This window comes from Canis lupus, unplaced genomic scaffold (genome assembly GCF_011100685.1).
Source record: "Canis lupus familiaris isolate Mischka breed German Shepherd unplaced genomic scaffold, alternate assembly UU_Cfam_GSD_1.0 chrUn_S1598H1788, whole genome shotgun sequence".
NCBI lineage: Eukaryota > Metazoa > Chordata > Mammalia > Carnivora > Canidae > Canis > Canis lupus.
The window spans coordinates 49,470-71,017 of record NW_023330437.1 but is presented as its reverse complement, the minus strand read 5'-3'; the positions used below and the strand labels follow the sequence as shown (position 1 = coordinate 71,017).

The window sequence follows — 21,548 nt, the reverse complement described above, 5'->3', positions numbered from 1 at the left end:
GCCTTGTTAATTTTCCCCATTCTCACTGGTGTGAGGTGGTATCTCATTGTGGTTTTGATTTGTATTTCCCTGATGGCAAGTGATGCAGAGCATTTTCTCATGTGTGTGTTGGCCATGTCTAGGTCTTCCTCTGTGAGATTTCTCTTCATGTCTTTTGCCCATTTCATGACTGGATTGTTTATTTGGTGTTGAGTTTAATAAGTTCTTTATAGATCTTGGAAACTAGCCCTTTATCTGATACGTCATTTGCAAATATCTTCTCCCATTCTGTAGGTTGTCTTTTAGTTTTGTTGACTGTATCCTTTGTTGTGCAAAAGCTTCTTATCTTGATGAAGTCCCAATAGTTCATTTCTGCTTTTGTTTCTCTTGCCTTCGTGGTGGATGTATCTTGCAAGAAGTTACTGTGGCCAAGTTCAAAAAGGGTGTTGCCTGTGTTCTCCTCTAGGATTTTGATGGAATCTTGTCTCACATTTAGATCTTTCATCCATTTTGAGTTTATCTTTGTGTCTGGTGCAAGTTAGTGGTCTAGTTTCATTCTTCTGCATGTGGATGTCCAATTTTCTCAGCACCATTTATTGAAGAGACTGTCTTTCTTCCAATGGATAGTCTTTCCTCCTTTATCAAATATTAGTTGACCATAAAGTTCAAGGTTCACTTCTGGGTTCTCTATTCTGTTCCATTGATCTATGTGTCTGTTTTTGTGCCAGTACCACACTGTCTTGATGACCACAGCTTTGTAGTACAACCTGAAATCCGGCATTGTGATGCCCCCAGCTATAGTTTTCTTTTTTAAAATTCCCCTGGCTATTCGGGGTCTCTTCTGATTCCACACAAATCTTAAAATAATTTGTTCTAACTCTCTGAAGAAAGTCCATGGTATTTTGATAGGGATTGCATTAAACGTGTATATTGTCCTGGGTAACATTGACATTTTCACAATATTAATTCTGCCAATCCATGAGCATGGAATATTTTTCCATCTCTTTTTGTCTTCCTCAATTTCTTTCAGAAGCGTTCTATAGTTTTTAGGGTATAGATCCTTCACCTCTTTGGTTAGGTTTATTCCTAGGTATCTTATGCTTTTGGGTGCTATTGTAAATGGGATTGACTCCTTAATTTCTCTTTCTTCAGTCTCATTGTTAGTGTATAGAAATGCCACTGATTTCTGGGCATTGATTTTGTATCCTGCCACGCTACCAAATTGCTGTAGGAGTTCTAGCAATCTTGGGGTGGAGGCTTTTGGGTTTTCTGTGTAGAGTATCATGTCATCGGCGAAGAGGGAGAGTTTGACTTCTTCTTTGCCAATTCGAATGCCTTTAATGTCTTTTTGTTGTCTGATTGCTGAGGCTAAGACTTACAGTACTATGTTGAATAGCAGTGGTGAGAGTGGACATCCCTGTCTTGTTCCTCATCTTAGGGGAAAGACTCCCAGTGCTTCCCCATTGAGAATGATATTTGCTGTGGGCTTTTCATAGATGGCTTTTAAGATGTTGAGGAATGTTCCCTCTATCCCTACACTCTGGAGAGTTTTGATCAGGAATGGATGCTGTATTTTGTCAAATGCTTTCTCTGCATCTAATGAGAGGATCATATGGTTCTTGGTTTTTCTCTTGCTGATATGATGAATCACATTGATTGTTTTACGAGTGTTGAACCAGCCTTGTGTCCTGGGGATAAATCCTACTTGGTCATGGTGAATCATTTTCTTAATGTACTGTTGGATCCTATTGGCTAGTATCTTGTTGAGAATTTTTGCATCCATGTTCATCAGGGATATTGGTCTGTAATTCTCCTATTTGGTGGGGTCTTTGGTTTTGGAATGAAGGTGATGCTGGCCTCACAGAACGAATTTGGAAGTACTTCATCTCTTTCTATTTTTCCAAACAGCTTTAGTAGAATAGGTATGGTTTCTTCTTTAACTTTTGATAGAATTCCCCTGGGAAGCCATCTGGCCCTGGACTTTTATGTCTTGGGAGGTTTTTGATGACTGCTTCAATTTCCTCCCTGGTTATTGGCCTGTTCAGGTTTTCTATTTCTTCCTGTTCCAGTTTTGGTAGTTTGTGGCTTTCCAGGAATGCGTCCATTTTTTCTAGATTGCCTAATTTATTGGCGTATAGCTGTTCATAATATGTTTTTAAAATCTTTTGTATTTCCTTGGTGTTGGTAGTGATCTCTCCTTTCTCATTCATGATTTTATTAATTTGAGTCTTCTCTCTCTTCTTCTTTTTTCTCTCTCCTTTTTAATAAGGCTGGCTAATGATTTATCTATCTTATTAATTCTTTCAAAGAACCAACTCCTGGTTTTGTTGATCTTTTCCACAATTATTCTGGTCTCGATTTCGTTGAGTTCTGCTCGAATCTTTATTAACTCTCTTCTTTTGCTGGGTGTAGGATCTATTTGCTGTTTTTTCTCTAACTCCTTTATGTGTAAGGTTAGCTTTTGTATTTGAGTTCTTTTCAGTTTTTGAATGGATGCTTGTATTGCGATGTATTTCCCCCTTAGGACTGCTTTTGCTGCATCCCAAAGATTTTGAATGGTTGTATCTTCATTCTCATTAGTTTCCATGAATCTTTTTAATTCTTCCTTAATTTCCTGGTTGACCCTTTCATCTTTTAGCAGGATGGTCCTTAACCTCCACGTGTTTAAGGTCCTTCCAAACTTCTTGTTGTGATTTAGTTCTAATTTCAAGGCATTATGGTCTGAGAATATGCAGGGGACGATCCCAATCTTTTGGTATCGGTTCAGACCCGATTTGTGACCCAGTATGTGGTCTATTCTGGAGAAAGTTCCATGTGCACTTGAGAAGAATGTGTATTCAGTTGAGTTTGGATGTAAAGTTCTGTAAATATCTGTGAAATCCATGTGGTCCAGTGTATCATTTAAAGCTCTCGTTTCTTAGGAGATGTTGTGCTTAGAAGACCTATCGAGTATAGAAAGAGTTAGATTGAAGTCACCAAGTATAAGTGTATTATTATCTAAATATTTCTTCACTTTGGTTATTAATTGATTGATATATTTGGCAGCTCCTACATTTGGGGCATTTATATTGAGGATTGTTGAGTCCTCTTGTTGGATGGATCCTTTAAGTATGATATAGTGTCCCTCTTCATCTCTCACTACAGTCTTCGGGGTAAATTTTAGTTTATCTGATATAAGGATGGCTACCCCTGCTTTCTTTTGAGGACCATTTGAATGGTAAGTGGTTCTCCAACCTTTTATTTTTTGGCTGTAGGTGTCCTTCTGTCTAAAATGAGTCTCTTGTAGACAGCAAATAGATGGGTCCTGCTTTTTTATCCAGTCTCAAACCCTGCGCCTTTTGATGGGGTCATTAAGCCCGTTCACGTTCAGAGTTACTATTGAAAGGTATGAGTTTAGTGTCACCATGATATCTATTCAGTCCTTGTTTTTGTGGATTGTTCCACTGAAGTTCTTCTTAAAGGGGAATTTTAAGAGTCCCCCTTAAAATTTCTTGCAGAGCTGGTTTGGAGGTCATATATTCTTTCAGTTCCTGCCTGTCTTGGAAGCTGTTTATCTCTCCTTCCATTCTGAATGAGAGCCTTGCTGGATAAAGTATTCTTGGTTGCATGTTCTTCTCATTTAGGACCGTGAATATATCCTGCCAGCCCTTTCTGGCCTGCCAGGTCTCTGTGGAGAGGTCAGCTGTTACCCTAATACTCCTCCCCATAAAAGTCAGGGATTTCTTGTCTCTTGCTGCTTTAAGGATCTTCTCTTTATCTTTGGAATTTGCAAGCTTCACTATTAAATGTCGAGGTGTTGAACGGTTTTTATTGATTTTAGGGGGGGATCTCTCTATTTCCTGGATCTGAATGCCTGTTTCCCTTCCCAGATGAGGAAAGTTTTCAGCTATGATTTGTTCAAATACATATTCTGGGCCTCTGTCCGGGACCCTTGGGAACCCCAATTAAACGTAGGTTCTTCTTCCTCAGGCTGTCGTTTATTTCCCTTAATCTATCTTCATGGTCTTTTAATTGTTTGTCTTTTTTCCTCAGTTTCCCTCTTTGCCATCAACTTGTCTTCTATGTCACTCATTTGTTCTTCCACCTCGTTAACCCTCGTCGTTAGGACTTCTAGTTTGGAGCCGCGCAGCCCCCTCCGCACGGAGCCTCTTCCTCTGCTGGAGCCGCCGCCCGAGCCCCTCGAGCTGCTCCCGCCCCGCAGCCCCCTCCGTGGAGCCGCCCCTGAGCCCCTCCAAGCTGCTCCGGGTCCTGCCGTGTGCGCTGCAGCCCTTAGGGAGCTCGGCGCACTCTCCCGGGGCGCAGGTGTCTGTTAGTGTCCCCGGGAGCCCGAGGGCACCCCCGCCCTCCTGGGTCCTGCTCCAACTCCCCGCGAGCCCCTTTCTGCCCGGGAAGGTCGGTGCCGCTCCTGCTCCTCCGGGACGGGGCTCTCCTGTCCTGGGGACACTCGCCCCGGCCTCAGCCCGGCTCCTCGCGGGGCCCCTCCCCCTTGGAGGCCTTTTGTTTCTTTACTTCTTTTTCCCCGTCTTCCTACCTTGGTAGAAGCGCGAACTCTTCTCACTGTAGCATTCCAGCTGTTCTCTCTTTAAATCTCAGGCCGAATTCGTAGATTTTCAGGTGATTTGAAGGTTATCTAAGTAATTTGGTGGGGACAGGTGATTTGGGGACCCTACTCTTCCGCTGTCTTGCCCCTCCTCCCCAAAAACATTTTTCAAACACAAAGACAAAATAAAGTCTTTTTCAGAAGTATGAAAGATAAAAGAATTTATCAACAGGGCTATACCAAGAAATGTTAAAAGTCCTTTGGGCAGAAAGAAAATGATACCAGATGGAATCTGCATCTATAGAAAGGAATAAATAGCACTTTTTCCTATTTATTTAAAGTTCTGAAAGTGATATTTGATTATTTACAGCCAAAAGGAAGAACAATGTGGAGTTTATAATATATATAGGAGCCAAATGCATGACAATAGCACATAAGCCAGGAGGACAAAAATGGAAGCATAGTGTTGGATAATTCTTAAACTATATGTTTCTGTGTGTAATAAAACTTGAAGGTACCCTGTGCTAAATTATATATGTATACTGTAAACTCCAAAGCAGCCACTAAACTAACAATAATCATAAAAACTAAATGATAAATAAATAATAAAAACAAAAAGGATAAAATGGAATGCTAAGCAAATATTCAGTTAAGCCAAGAAGACAACAATGAATAAATGGGAAAAAAAGGGAACAAATAAAATGACATTTAAAGCCAACCCGGTCAACAGCACATTAAATGCAAATAGTGTAGACACTCTATAACCTGCCCACAAAGGCAGAGGTTGTGATTTGAATTAAAAAAAAAAAAAAAAAAAAAAAAGCAAGCCCCTACTACATGCTGCCTACAAATAGTGAATAAATTAAAATACACAAATGGGGTAAAAGTTTAGAAAGGACTACAGAATTTAGCATACTAATTCCAACCAAAAGAAAGCAGGAGAAAAGGCAGATTTCAAAGCAAAGAATATGACAAGGCATCAAGGTGATTTCATACATATAAAGGGGTCTCAAGAAGACATACTATTCCTAAATACTCATGTAGCTAATAAGAGAGCTCTAAAATGCATGAAGAAAAGAACTGATGAGATAGAACTGTAAGAAAGATGTATAATATTTGAACAATATATATATATTATTAAGGGAGATATATCAGCGCTATAAAATTCTCCCAGAAAACTTAAGGAGGAACAATTTCCAACTCATTTACGGAAGCATTACTGTGATAGCAAAACAGAGACATTACAAGAAAAAAATACTACAAACCAACATCCCTCATGAACACAGATGCAAAACTCTAAGCAACATTTTAGCAAATTATGTTCAACAGTGTAGAAAAAGGATAACACACTGTAGCTACGTGGGTCCATCCCAAGAATGCTGGGTTGGTTTAACATTTAAAAACCAAATCAATGTGATTCTCCATAATAACAAACTCTAAAAGAAAAGCCATAATATAATCTCAATAGACACAGTAAAAAGCATTTAACAATATCCAGTATCTTTTCCTGATAAAAAAAATTTTCATCGAAGTAGTTATAGAAGGGAACTTACTCAACCTGATAAAAGTCACCTAACAGGGGTACCTGGGTGGCACTGGTGGTTAAGGGCCCAACTCTTGATTTCAGCTCAGGTCTTGATCTTGGGGTATTGTGAGTTCAAACCCCACATTGGGCTCCTTGCTGGGAATAGAGACTTAAAAAAAGTCACCTAACAAAAACCTACAGCCAACAGTAAACTGAACGGTGAAACACTGAATGTATTCCCTCCAAGATCAGGAATAAGACTGGGATATCTGCTCTTATTGTTTTATTCCCAGTATTGCATAGGAATGACTGGCCCATGCAATCAGTAAAAGAGGCATCCAGGTTAGAAATAAAAGGCATCCAGGTTAGAAAAGAAGAAAGAGAAGTCTTTATTTGTAGATGACATGATTATTTATGCGGCAATTGACAATCTGTTTTTGTACGGCTTAAAGAATGAAGAATGTTTTTTGTACAGTTATAATCAGTAATAACAACAACAATAAAAGAAGGATCTGTAACAGAGACTTAATGTGGTCCATAAAGCCTAAAATATTTACTATTTGGTCCTTCAGAGAAAATGGTTGCTGACTCCTGGTCTATGTAGAAAATCTGCTGGAATCTACAAAAGCCTACTAGATCTAATAAATGAATTTAGCAAGGTTGCAGGATATAAGATTAATAACACACAAGATCAATTAAATTTCTATATAACAATGAACAATCAAAAATTGAAAATCTTAAAATTACATTTAAAGTAGCATCAAAAACATTTATATAGGAGTAAATCTAACAAAAGATGTAAAAAACCTATGTGAAGAAAATCACATAATATTGCTGAAAAATAAACATGTAAATAATGGAGAGATATTTCTTCTTTATGAGTAGATGACAATAATGTTAAGATGTCAATTTCCCCCCAAAAGATGTATAGATTCATTGCCCATCCCAAACAAAATCTCAGAAAGCATTTCCTGTAAAAATTAACAAACTGATTAAAAATTTATATGGAAATGTGAAAAGCTAGAATAGTCAAAGTAACTTAAAAAAAGAAAAAGGTAGGAAAACTGACACCACCTAACTTTAAGGCTTATTACAAAGCTACAGTAATTAAGACAATATGGTATTGGTATAAATATAGACAGAACAATGTAACAAAACATATATTCAACTATTTTTTTTCAAGATTGCAAAAGAAATTAAGCAGGGAAAGGGCACTATTTCAACAAAGGATACTCATATGCCCCCCAAATGAACTGCAATTCATTCCTAGGATGGTAAACAAAAATTTACTCAAAATGATTTACAGACTTAAATGTAAAACCAAAAGTTATAGAACTTCCAAAAGAAAACATGGGAGATCTTTGTGACTATGTGTTAGGCAAATATTTCCTAGACATAACACCAAAAGCACAGTCCATAAAAAAAAAACAACAACGAAACCACAAGATAAATTAGACTTCATCTACTTTGGGGAGGGGATCATTATCCTGATCTGATCCTGGCTTTGTGGGTATGTGTCTATACCTCACAATTTATTACACTGACACTCTTGATATGTGCATGTCAATTATAAAGTTATTACGTATTTTAAGTTAGAAATGAAATAAGGAAAACATTTGTGTATGTAAGATATTAGAGTTAATCGAACTCACGGAATCCTTAAGTAATCATACATTTCTTTCTCACTTTATTTTTTAAAAATTTTATTTATTTATTCATGAGAGACAGAGACAGAGTGGCAGAGACATAAGAAGAGGGAGAAGCAGGCTCCTTGCAGGGAGACTGATGTGGGACTTGATCCCCAGATCGGGGATCATGCCCTGAGCTGAAGGCAGATGCTCAACCGGCTGACCCACCCAGGTGCCCCTCTTTCTCACTTTAAAGGATAAATGCAAATAACGAGTCAATCAGAAAGAAATCTGGGGGTGCCTGGGTGGCTCAGTCTGTTAAGCATTTGCCTTCAGCTCAGGTCATCATCCCAGGGTCCTGGGATCGAGCTTCATGTTGGGCTCCCTGCTCAGTGAGAGCCTGCTTCTCTTTCTCCCCCTGCTCATGCTCTCTCTTGCCATCTCTTTCGTTATCTCTCTTCTCCCTCTCAAATAAATAAATAAAATCTTAAAAAAAATAAAGTAGAAACAAGTCTGTATATGACTCTATCTTTGGTATCATCACATAGTTACTGATACCTAAAAGTGCTAAGTAATTCAATAGCATATCACCAATAGACCATCCCCAGCACTCCAGGGAATATCTGGAATGTGAGGAAAGTGCACAAGACCCATACAATTACAGAAAGAGTTTTCATCAGCAGAAAAGATTATAGTTCTATCAAGCATTAACTATGTGGACTACAGAGAGGCACTGAGAGTTCTTGGGTGATCTCAGCCTCTAAAGTCCATTTCCTTGACTCAAAAGTATTAGTGATATTTTTTGTTTTGGTGCCAGGCTTCAAGGACTAGAGGGTGTGTTTGCTTCTGGGTTCATCTTCTCCACTCTCTGGAATGCCACCTTAGTCTGGGAGGCTGCCAAGATGGCCTTTGCAGTTCCACCCAATGTGAACTGTTCCTTCTACTCTCTGCTGGACCCACTTCTGGTTGTATTTTCTGCAATCTCTTCAATTTCCTGCCTTCTAGAAAAGTGATAGGCTCTAATGTAGCTTTCACCTGCCTGGTATAGACATTTGCAAAACAAATCCAGTCACCATGGGGAAGGGAGCTTAATGCTGTTTATAGGTGCTCATCATCTTTCTATCTGATCACTTTTTCTGTCTTAGGAAAGGGCTTGTCTTGCTCAGTTTTTCCTGCAACTTCTTTTCCTCCTTGTATTACTTTCTTATGTTACGGTTTTGTTATGATTAGCAGTAACTGTTATATCTCCTAGACTTATGCTTTCAATAGAGTTGCCAACAGATCTGCATGCATGTTCACCAGGTTTTATAATAATGCAAGTCCCTGTACTGATACTTTTGAGAAGAGATCTGTGTAAAATCATAAAGAGGATAAAGAGTGCATTATTCCTCTCATGTCGCATTTACCAGGGTAGGCGATTTCTTAGTTTGTACAGAACTTCTTATCTGGAAAGGCTCTAACCCCAGGATTATTTTTCAACATAATTGAGTCAGGAAATCCTTATCACTTTGCAGTTTTTAAACACAAAACCTTTGGAAACTCCCTCTTCCTCTGGCTTCTAGAACTCCTAGGTAACCTGTTAACTTCCCAAGGTTACTTTGACAGCTCTTCTTCCTAGCCTACATGCTCCGTGAATGCAAATATAGACATTTCCCAGGCTTCTCTAAACTCTCTGCCAAAAACAACTTATCTACCCTTGTTCGTGACTTTTTACCTCTCACTGATACTTCCTGATCTTCCCCTCTCCTGCCTCTAGACTTGTGCTGTCCAATAAGAAAGCCACTAGCTGGGGATCCCTGGGTGGCTCAGCGGTTTAGCGCCTGCCTTCAGCCCAGGGCGTGATCCTGGAGTCCCGGGATCGAGTCCCACATCAGGCTCCCTGCATGGAGCCTGCTTCTCCCTCTGCCTGTGTCTCTGCCTTTCTCTCTCTCTCTCTCTGTCTCTCATGAATAAATAAATAAAATCTTTGGGGAAAAAAAAAAAGAAAGAAAGAAAGCCACTAGCCACTGGTGAGAACCTGAAACATGGCTAGTCCCAATGGAGGTGTACCGCCAGTATGCAACAGAAATACTATATACATATACACATACACCCATATATATGTGTGTGCATGTGTGAAATAGTATTGATTAAATGTAGAAGTAAAAATATTTTGGATATAATAGGTTAAATAAAATATGTCACTAAAACTAATTTCACCTCTGTTTATCTTTTCTGAAATTCTACCCCCTAGAAAGTTTAATGTTACATATTTGGCTTACTTTACATTTGTACTGGACAGCACTGCACTAGACCAGAAATTCAAACTGACCATTTAAATCGAACACAGTAGAAACTGAAACCAATCTATTCCAGACCCTCAAGCCTGCTCACTGTTATTATGGAATAAACATCGGTTGGCATGAGACAGGTTGTGTAACATCAGCTGCTGTTGTTAAGGAAAAGGTAAGATGAAGGAACTAACTCTAGGATAAATTACTCATGAACCGGGTGACAGGATGAGTCTGGTAATTGTCAACCTTGCTCATGGGCAGCTGTAATGGGAATGTATGTAGGACTGGGAAATAACACTATAAGATTTTGACTAGAAAGGCACAGTAGCAATTAGGAATGAAAACAACTGGGGATTTGCCAAAATAGTGGATAATGTTTATATGGATTTGGAGTAAAAAATGTTAGCAGTTACACATTGTGACACTCACAGCAGGTACTGTTAACCAAACAAATATGCCGAATATTTTCTTGCATGATCTTGGGTGATAGAATCTTCCTCTTCACCTAGCTCCAAATCTGGAGTCATTTTTGACTCAACCCTTTCCTTAGTCCTCATACCCAACCACTACACCAAGCCCAGTTTATTCTACTGATACTCACTCACCACATCCACATTTATTTCCTCCTTAAAGAAAACCAGAGAGGGGTGCCTGGGTGGCTCAGTTGGTTATGTGTCCTCCTTGACTTGGGCTCAGGTCATGATCTCAGGGTTGTGAAACTGAGCCCTGAATGGGGCTCTGCGCTGAGTGTTGAGCCGGGTTAAGACTCTCTCTCTCTCTCTCTCTCTCTCTCTCTCTCTCTCCCTCTGCCCCCCATCCCCTCTCATGCGTACGCTCTCTCTAAAAACAAAACAAAACAAAACAACAGAAAGGAGACATGGGTCCATATGCTGCCTCCACAGTCCCAAGAGGGAGAGCTTAGGATTAGGGCTGCCTCTATATCATGACAGAGTAACTTACAAAAAACAATATCCTGTTCTTTACAGTTATTCTCTGGTAGAAATAACAAGTAGTTAGGAAGGCAAATAGGCAAGATGGAGAGGCCCTCAAGAGACCTTGAGATGAGGAGGAAAGAAAGGGTCTAGGGCTAAAAAACCCTTGTTTTCTTTCTTGGCTTTTCTCTTTCCTGTCCCCTCCCTCTAATAATTTTTATTGCCTTCTTTTTCTAGCACATATAAGCTGTGGGTGGGTGAACAGAGTTTCATCACTTTACATAGCAGAATACAATTCCTAAGTGATTTTTGGGTTATCCATTGGCTTGCCTTAGAAGAAATGATTCAGAATTGCATGTGCAGCTGGCATGTATGTCAATTAAACCATAAACCTTAATAAATTTTAAAACTTTGAGTAGCCTAGAAATTCTCTTTTTAAACTGGCAGTTGTCTCCGCATATGTTATATTTCAGACACTGTATTATGCTACTTAATTTTTACAGTTTAATTTTTTTAAGGCTATACTGACAGCATGTTAGGTTGGGCAAGTCTTGTTCAAGACCAGAATGTATAGATATATAAAGGTCTATGTGCAGAAACTCTCCTACCTGTGTATTGACTAAAGGCAAAGAAAATTTGATGCACAGATTTTTTTGTTAGAGAAAATATGTCTTTAAATTGGTCCTTTGCTATTACAGTTAAGACTGTCAGGTTGTAGTCTAGTTGTTGTTTCAGTCAGCTCCTTTGCTGTTGAGTTCATGCCTCTATTTTGTTATTTAAGTGCTAAGTAAATAATATATTAAGTAGAATTATGAATGCCAGTGATTATTTATGCACTGTACATTTTTAAAATCAATTCAAACTACAGAGCAATTATTTAACTAAGTATGTTTTAATTCTTTAAGAAAAATTCGATCTCCAACTTTTCTGCAGCATAAACCATGCTAACACATAGCTCAACTGCAGCCACGACCCAACAAGTAGGCAGTTTTGTGTGTCCAAATACCCCTCATCAGTGAAACTTTATTGTTATGTAAGTTTCTTTTCAGCCTCCATCTACCTAATTTGGACTAAACCATAAAGTCAACCATACCTTTACAGTCAATCATACCTTTACCGCACCATTCTCGTGAATGGTGATGCAGTTATCTGCATCTTCTGAGAGCTGGTACAAGGCTTGAGCTGTTGCTCGATGTACGTTGGCATCATTTGATTTCAGATAACGCACTAATGGAGCCACTGCTTTGTACTCGCCAAAGGCCACTCTATTTCTGCCCCACATACAGCAACGTGAAATAGCTTCTGCTAGATGACGCCTCAGTTTATCATTATTCTGCACAAAGGAAATGAATTGTGGTATATGTATTGCAATGGACCTGTGAGGTCATGTTTCTGTGCTAGATGTTTATTACCCAATAAAATGCCAATGAGTCAAGGGAAAAAGGCTAGCAGGCTGGTCAGATGGTGTCTTGAAGGAAATTAGTATTCTCCTGGTCCCCCATGGGCCAAGGTTCAATCCTGAGTTTTCTTTTTATGGCTTTAAATTTTTTTAAATTTCTTTTTGCTGACTACTGAATGTAGTCAATACACTCAAAAGTGATCAAGTGTCTGGCATTTATTATTTGCTCAAGGATTTATTTCCTTTTGAGCAAGTGCTTTAGTTAAAAAAAATAGTTAAAGAATATTGGGCATTCTTACGGGGGGCATTTCACTTTACTGGGATAGGTGATTAACTTTATACCTTTACCCTAGGAATACTTCTACATCAGTAATACACCTTGGTCCCCAAGAGGGAGAAGACAATGCAGCAAACAATGACATGTTTCAGTCTGCCACATTTCTTTCTCTATCCTTTATCCAGACTATATTCTTCTTCTTCTATGTATACTTACTCCTACAGGTATAATATAACTAAACAGGATATAGTTTTCTGTTTATTATATTTTTCTCCTTATTGAGGCAACAACTTGATGTCCTTAAGTGAATTTGGAACTCAGTGTTAGGCTGGCCCTAAAAAGTCTTCTAAACCAAGCATCCTTCCAGTGATGGAATTTTTGCTCTGAGATTTTCCTGCCAAGAGGTAGCCCAAGCTATGCTCAAATACTTCTGGTCATGGTGAAGTCATTATCTCCCAAGGCTGCTTATTCTATCTGGCACAGCCCTGAATAAATAATACAGTGGTTGCCAGAGTCTTCCAGCCCAAGAATGCCATCGATCCAAGCTTTTAAGCCTGGGGAGGAGCATTTATCTTCTTAAGTTGGCATGAACAATTATCTTAAAGATAATGATAATGATGGTGGGGATAGAAGATGATAGCTAATACTTCTACAATAACATTTATGTTTGCTACCACTTTACTTCCCAGTAATAAAAACAGCCTCTATTTTATAAGGATCTTGCACATAAAATTACACAGTTTGAATACACTTTTGCATTGATTAGTCTCAGAGAAATTAAATGAGGTGACTCAAAATCTCATACTTCATAGGTGATGGATATTAAGCTTGAATCCAGGTCTCTGGACTTTAAGCTTATTTTTTTTTATTATTCCATGATATTTTATGACAATACACATTGAATATAAAAGGATGTTGTTACTTACTGTATTTGCTAGTTTGGACAATAAAGGGACAACTCCAAGATCTGTAATAGCAGCTAAATTTTCTTGATCTTTTGCAATGTTGGTAATAGCAGCACATACACTTGCCAAAACTTCTTTATTATCTGATTTCAGTAAATTGACAATAAGTTCCAAACCACCAACAAAGCAACGAACCATTTCTCCAGCATCCTAGAGAACAATTAAAAACAAAAGATGTTACCAAAAATAATCTTATGATTAATAGTTTTTTAAAAAGTAGAAAGTAATGATAAGGCTGTGAGGTACACTTTTGGCATAAAAAACAAATTCAGTTTATTTCCTTATTATACATATTTCTATGTATGTAAGTATATGTATAATTACACACACAATTCAGTTTCAACAAATATTAATTGAACAACTACTATGTGAGTTACCATGCTAACTACTGGGGATATAGAAGTTAGTAAAATACAGTGGAGTCTTATTATTTGCAGTAGCTGTATTTTATAAAGACATCACAAAAATTGAATTCGTAAATATTGAACCATTGTTTCTAGGGGAAATGCAGCATTAGCTTCCTACACACTTCTGGTCACAATTTTGTCAACTGATCAGTATATAACCTTGTTTTATGTGTGTTTCTGCTTAAAGATTTCTTGTTTCATAAATTGTTAATTCATTAATGTTGAATTTGTAGACACTACACCGTAAGTCATGCCAGAGGGAAGCTTATCTAACACACAAATTTTTTCCCTAAGGCACATCACAGCCTTCTGATGCTTAGGAAGACCAGAGAGCACTGAGGGGGTACTACAATGGCAGCCATGACAAAAAGTGAAATCACCAACAAAACCAACAAAGATATGAAAAATGTGCCATTGAGTAGACTACAAAATGGATGCTTATTAATAAATAGTATGAGAGCTAAGACAAGAAGGCAGAGTGTCATCTTGTTCAACCCCAGCTGAGAATATGCATTTTAGGTGACTCAAATTTTTCACCTCTCTGTGTATGTCCAAGAATGACCACAGAAGTGTTCTAAATATTGATTTGAGGGTTACAAACATTTTAGCAAGTAAGCAAAAATTCCCAAACTGAATTTGTGAAGAATGTAGATTAACTGTGTATACCTTTTTGCCATTGTATTACTTGCAATCCAGTGGGGAGTAGGGACATTAAGAAGTATAATGGAGACACCTAGGTGGCTCAGTCTGTTAAACAACCAACTCTTGGGCAGCCCGGGTGGCTCAGCGGTTTAGTGCTGCCTTCAGCCTAGGGTGTGATCCTGGAGACTGACCCGGGATCGAGTCCCATGTCGGGCTCTCTGCATGGAGCCTGCTTCTCCCTCTGCCTGTGTCTCTGCCTCTCTCTCCCTCTCTCTGGTCTCTCATATATAAATAAATAAAACCTTAAAAACAACAACAACAACACAACCAACTCTTGGTTTTGGCTCACATCATGATCTCAGGGTCCTGAAAGAGAGAGCCCTGTGTGGGGCTTTGTGTTCAGTGGGTAGTCTTCTTGAAGTTTCTCTCCCTCTGCCCCTTCCCCCAATTCTCTCTAAAATAAGCAAATAAAAAAAAAAGGAATAATTATAATGAATAGCACTAAGGGGAAAGATTCAAGGACTGCCACCAAAAGGATGTTTATTAACTAAGTCTAAAAGATGAGGAGTTAACCAGTGTGAAAGGGATTCAGGGTGGAGGAATCATCATGAAACAGAGTGAGAGGAGGTGCCTTTTTTTTAAAGTGCAAAATAGAGCATAAACTTACTAAGATCTTGAAGGGTCTTTATTGTGAGCTTTGGTAGAGAACATGGAGTTCATTTTAAAGGTGCAAGAAAGCCACTCAAAAGGTTTGAGTGTGTGTTGGTGGGAGGGTGGGGAGTGGGGAAGAGGATTTTATCAATTTTGTTTCACAGTAGACCTCTCTGGATTACAGAGTTGAGGTTAGGGCAAAGCCTGGTGCTGGAAACTCAGGCTATTTCACTTCACTAGGTTCAGGTAAGAGGTGGTGGCAGTTTGGATGCAGGTGATGATCTAGCTCTGGAGGAAGGAGTGTGGGTTTGTGAGTGTTGACTGGTGAAGATAAGGACCAGGGACTCAACAATGATTTCCCTGCTCCTAGCTTTACCTAATTGCGTTAATGTTGGGAAGGCAGGGTATTGTTTTGTTTTCTAGAGGTGAGAAAGGATGGTGCTTGATATTAGTGGCCTGATTTGAATGAAGTGCCTATGAGACATTTATGTGGAGACATCAGAAGTCAGCTGGATATACTGGTGTTTGGAGCTCAGGGAAGAAAACCAGGCTGGAGTTGTAGATTGGGAAGGTGTCAGCATGAAGTCTGTAACTGAGATAATGTGTGTGAGAGGTGGGGTGTGAGGGATGAGGGCTCTCTGTACCAGAGCCTAGAGAATGGACAGGAAAAGAATTTGTCAGAGGAACCTGAAAACAGATAGTTGCATGGAAATCTTCACCTCCCCTGATGCATGGCAGTGCCTGTGTGATGACCAATTATTTGGCTCCATGGCTTTCTCAGGTAACAGAAATGAATACTTTTGGAGGGCCAATTACATATTGGAAACTTTGCATAAATTATCTCAGTTAAACTTTGTAATAACCATGGAAAGTAGATATTATTTCCATTTTATTTATTTTTATTTTTTTCTTTTTCTTTTTTAAATTTTTTATTTATTTATGATAGTCACAGAGAGAGAGAGAGAGAGAGGCAGAGACATAGGCAGAGGGAGAAGCAGGCTCCATGCACCGGGAGCCCGACGTGGGATTTGATCCTGGGTCTCCAGGATCGCGCCCTGGGCCAAAGGCAGGCGCCAAACCACTGTGCCACCTAGGGATCCCTTTTTTTAAAAAATTTTTTTATTTATTTATGACACTCACACACACACACAGAGAGAGAGAGGCAGAGGGAGAAATTATTTCCATTTTAGATTTCAAAGATGTTTAGATTTCATAAACTAGACTGTATCCCTCAAGGGGCCATGTTCTAGTTATCTTGGTGAAATTTATAATCATAAACCTGAACATCCCATCCCCATATCCCCCAAATTCTTCTGTAAGGATAAAATCCTTGTGGCATGTGTGCCCCTGGCTTCCCTGTCTCACCTTCTCTGCCTTGATTTCCCTTTTCAACACGCCCCGCCCCATGCAAGCCCTAAGCCAGTACCTAATGCCAATAATTAATAATCAGAATCCTGACACTCATTTTCTGAGAATGGGGTTCATTAAGTCTGGGGTGGGGCCTATAATTTTTTTTTAATTTTAGAAATCTCTCCTGTGATTCTAAACTTCAGTCAGTATTGAAAATACTGCTTGTGCAGGACCTTCAAGTTATTGTCCTCAAACATGCTATGTGCATGTCTCTGTCTTTGTGTATGGCTTTTTTTTTTAATTTTTTTTTATTTATTTATGATAGTCACAGAGAGAGAGGGGGGCAGAGACACAGGCACAGGGAGAAGCAGGCTCCATGCACCGGGAGCCCGACGTGGGATTCGATCCCGGGTCTCCAGGATCGTGCCCTGGGCCAAAGGCAGGCGCCAAACCGCTGTGCCACCCAGGGATCCCGTGTATGGCTTTTTTGTCTATTTTCTGACTAGCTTGGAACTTTCCATGTGGTCTCAGCTGCTGACTAAGGTATCATTCTCTTCAGGGAGCTTTCCTGAACTTTGAGTCTGGGTTAAGCTGCTCTTAGTATAATACCTGGTTCTTCTATATTAGAGCACTTACTATTTTCTGCAGTAGTGGCTTATTTGCCTTTGACCTAGAACATAAGTTCCAGGAGGACAGGGGCTCCTTCTGTCTTGTTTATTGCTCTAGGCCCAATTTCTGTGAAGGTTTCTCTGCCAGTTTCTAGAAACCCCATTGAATTAATTTGCAAACTCATAGCTACATAAGGAAGCTTTCACTGAGGACATAAACCAAACTGAACTTCTAGTTATTGGTGAAGGAAGGACCCCAGTCAGGTCCTCCCCAGGTGTAAGTGGAAAGTATCTTTTCCACATCATGTTGCCTCTCCTGATTGCTGTGGGAAGTGTGTGAGCAGTATTACTGGCCTTGTTCCCAGTACCACACTTAAATACAATTTCTGCTAGGACATATGTTCACATTCTGATGTATTAATAAAATTATTTTGAAAATATTTGCCATTTTCCCTAAAATTCTATAAGAAAGCCTTTTATATAAGACAAAAGAAATGACTATACTTTGAATTGTATTCTACATTGCCACCTTCTCACTTCTATGCACTAGGATGCAACCACATTGAAAGATTAAAGTGTTAATTTACTAACCTTCAGTCAAATACACTACATAATTTAATCCAAATTTCCCCTTTGAAGCACTTAGTAGTAGTAGTAGTAGTTGTTGTAGTACTACTTCTAAGGAAAACCTTAGAGAAGTGAATTAGTATGTGGAAAGTGAGATGATAAATGGCACAGTGTGTCTGAATCCATGTCTGCTTGACTCCAAAGCCACTCAACAATACTGCTGTTATGTAAACCCCTACCACACACGTGGTCTGGATGAAATAAATTCATAATCCTAACCACATACTTGGTCCAGATGTACATGTAAACTCAAAGCAAAAACAATGGCTCTCAGAATTTCAGGGAACTTCAAAAGTGTAGCCCCAAAACTTCAAGTGACATTATGTGTATCAATAAGCTAATTTACTTGTCAATTATGAAGTTATAGAACAATTCTTTTTCTCTAGAAAGACTAGAGGATTATCAGGAAGATGATGGTGGCATAGTTTTTTAATCTTCCTAAAGAAACAGAGAAATTAGTGGCAGCAAAACAAAAATACAGAAACTCTAGATGACAAGGTATCTTCAAAGATCCCCAAGAATACACAGATTGGGACAAACTACCAAAACTACATGCTGTAAGAAACCAGAAATCTACAGAGAGAAGGCAGAAGGACTTGTGAAGGCCCTAGAACCAGGGAGTCCAGGCTGCCACCAGGTCTCACTGGAAAGCTCTGGAAAGCTCAGGAGCAGCCCCAATGGACTTTCTGGGCTCTGATTAATAGATAAGACCAACATGTCTCCAGGTCTGACAGTGCTGTAGCATTCTGTGGTCTGAGTTCTGTGAATCCATAATACCAACAATTGAAAGTAGTGGTTAAAGTCCTGTACTAAGGAAGAACTACTGGGAGTTGCATCCAAACAGGAAGACAGGGATAATGGGATGAAGGAATGATACAGTCCAGGTAAAAAGGGGTGAGGGGAAGCAAAGGAGCCTGAGTCTCCTCTCCATCACTTGGAAAATAAGAGGAGTGAGATCTTGAGAAGCATGAAATTAGAAAAACAACTCTGGTCCACACTTCCCTCCTAAAACACCATGAAAACTCATTTCACTTAAAACTGAGCAAAACAAAAAGATTACAGTCAATTCCATATGGAGTTAATATAAGAAAAAGAATGAGCTGAAAGAAAATCACAGAAGCAATGAAAAAATACCAATTAGAATTATCAAAGCTCATGAATTAGGTGATTAGTAAAAAACCAATCTTAAAGGCAGGTGTAACCTATCTGCAAAGGATTAGAAATGAAAGAAAAAGTCATTTTGAAAATGAAGAGTAAACTAGAAGGAATGCAAAAACAAAAACAAAAAAAAACTAGAAGGAATGCAAAAATGAATATACATAATAGGTAATATCTTTAAATAAACAGAATATGTGAAGAGTCTAAAATGATGGGGGGAAAGCTAACAAAAACTTCAGGAGACTAGGCAGAGAAAATAACACACACATAGTAAGTCCTGAAGAAGGAAACAAAACATAATAATAGAGAAAATTTTTAAAACTATGATTTAAGAAACCTGAAATAAATAGAATCTGAGAGTATATTGGAAAGTCACCATATACACCTGGGAAAATTGGCCCAAAATGTGCTAACATAGAGAAATATTCTAGTACAACTGCTGGACTTTAATAAAAAAGAAAAAAAAATTATTTGGTCATCTAAGCAAAAAGACCAGGTCACTTCTAAGGGAAAGAATAAGATATTATCTTTAGCCTTTTCAGTAGTGATGTTTTTATGCTGAGGGAAAGAGAATAACATATGCAGACTATCTCAAGAGAAAATGTGAATCAATGTTTTAATATCCAGCCAAAATGACCTTCAAGTATAAAACTGTTATAAATGTGGAAGACTCCAGGGAATGTGAACACAGGCCCTTCTGAGGAATCGACTTGAGACTGACAGATCTCCAAAAAGACTAGAAAGACATTGACAAAAGGATGGAAGCTTTCTTAAAATGCTCTAAGGCTTCATTTCCTTCAGGATGAGGTTTAAATCATTAGCATGATTCAAGTGTTTTCCCAGTCTGGCTCAACCTTACCTTCTGGTCTTTTTTTTTTTTTTATTTTTTTTTTATTTTATTACCTTCTGGTCTTACTTCTAAGTGTATACTTTTGTATAAACTATTTTGCAGCCTCTAGGCTTACTGGTGTTCCCTAAAGTGCCATGTTCTTTTACATTTGTGCCTATGTCACTTTCTTTACCTGGATGCCCTTCTAAGCTCCCAGAAAATCCTACTCAGCCCTGAAAAGTGACTCCTTTTAATAGCAGCTTAAATAATATTTCCCCCATAAAATCCACCCCCTCCCCTTCTTAGTATGGTACTCCTACCCTCCACATTTCTGAAGCTGCTTTCCTCTCAAATCCATTCCTTCATTCTCCCATATTTGCCACAACTTGATTTTGTTTGAGTGTCTAACTCTCACACAGAAGCACTTGGAGAAAGTGCTTCTATGCCTCAGAGGTAATTCTTGACTGGCCTAAGCCTATCATGGAAGTCTCATTCCCTTGACCATTATTTGTTTAGGGCTGGGCTAGATATGGCCCAGTTATGATCAGTGAGTTCTGAGATAATGTCACCCAGGAATCCTCTGGAAGTTTTCCTGTTTATAATAATCATCACAGGTCATACTGAGAATGACAGAGCCTGGAATCAACCAGGCCTAAAATCCACTTTGGCCATTTAAAACCAATGGCATTTGTAGCAACAGTTTTCATTCTATTGTAATGATTTTTTTTTTTAATTTTTATTTATTTATGATAGTCACAGAGAGAGAGAGAGAGAGGCAGAGACACAGGCAGAGGGAGAAGCAGGCTCCATGCACCGGGAGCCCGACGTGGGATTCGATTCCGGGTCTCCAGGATCGTGCCCTGGGCCAAAGGCAGGCGCCAAACCGCTGCGCCACCCAGGGATCCCTTGTAATGATTTTCTAATGGGTCCTTTCCCCGTTATTTGTGAGCTCTTTAAGAACAGAGCTGTCTGGTCTTGTTCTTTGTTTCTCATTTGGAATGTGGTCTAGTGTCTGTCACAGAGTAGACTTTCTTTTAAGAAAATTATTTATTTATTCATGAAAGACAGAGAGAGAGAGAGAGAGAGAGAGAGAGGCAGAGGGAGAAGCAGGCTCCCTGGGGGAATCTGATGTGGAACTTGATCCCAGGACCCCAGGGCATGACCTGAGCCAAAGGCCTGAGCCACTCAGGTGCCCCTCACACAGGAGACTTCCAATAAATGTTTGACGAATTGTGAAAAAAATAAAAATAATGAGGGAACTATGACTTTAGGATACTTAGCCACAGTCACAAATACTAAAAAGCAAAGACCATTAATTATGTATTGATAGTATAACTATGTAAAAGTAATCTAAGTGGGTAAGACCAATTCAACCTCACAGTCTTCCTGGTTGTCTTGCTGCTTTATCAGTAGAGACAGTGAGTCACAGCGCTGGGGCCATACTGGAAGAAATAACAAAAGTGATCACATCTGCTTCTGCTCCAAGAACTTCCTAAGGTGCATGGTATGAGATAGAGGGAGCCAAAATCTCAATGAGATCATGGGCATGGCTCACCAAGGTCTTATAATGTTTACAATCTGTGGGACAGTGAAATGTTAGACTCAAGCCTACAGGTCCTGCTAAAGTTTGTTTATTTGCTTGGAAGGTGAGATTTCTCTCTCTCTCTCTCTCTCTCTCTCTCTCTCTTTTTCCCTTTTAGGTTTAAAGATTCTAAACATACGACATCTTGACTCACATAGTTTCTATGGAAAGGGAGA

At 39.1% G+C, this 21,548-nt stretch overlaps 1 protein-coding gene across 1 annotated transcript in view; it reads right to left on the bottom strand.

Moving 5' to 3' along the window:
* The window catches only part of LOC119869228 (armadillo repeat-containing protein 4-like), a 108,890-nt gene that overhangs the window by 43,652 nt on the left and 43,690 nt on the right, over window positions 1–21,548 (bottom strand). Inside the window, exons 4-5 of the mRNA XM_038589045.1 lie at window positions 13,480–13,668; window positions 11,989–12,210 (exon numbers count right to left, since the gene is read on the bottom strand). Of these exons, the coding sequence (XP_038444973.1) occupies window positions 11,989–12,210; window positions 13,480–13,668 (411 nt within the window). The remainder of the gene's footprint in view (window positions 1–11,988; window positions 12,211–13,479; window positions 13,669–21,548) is intronic.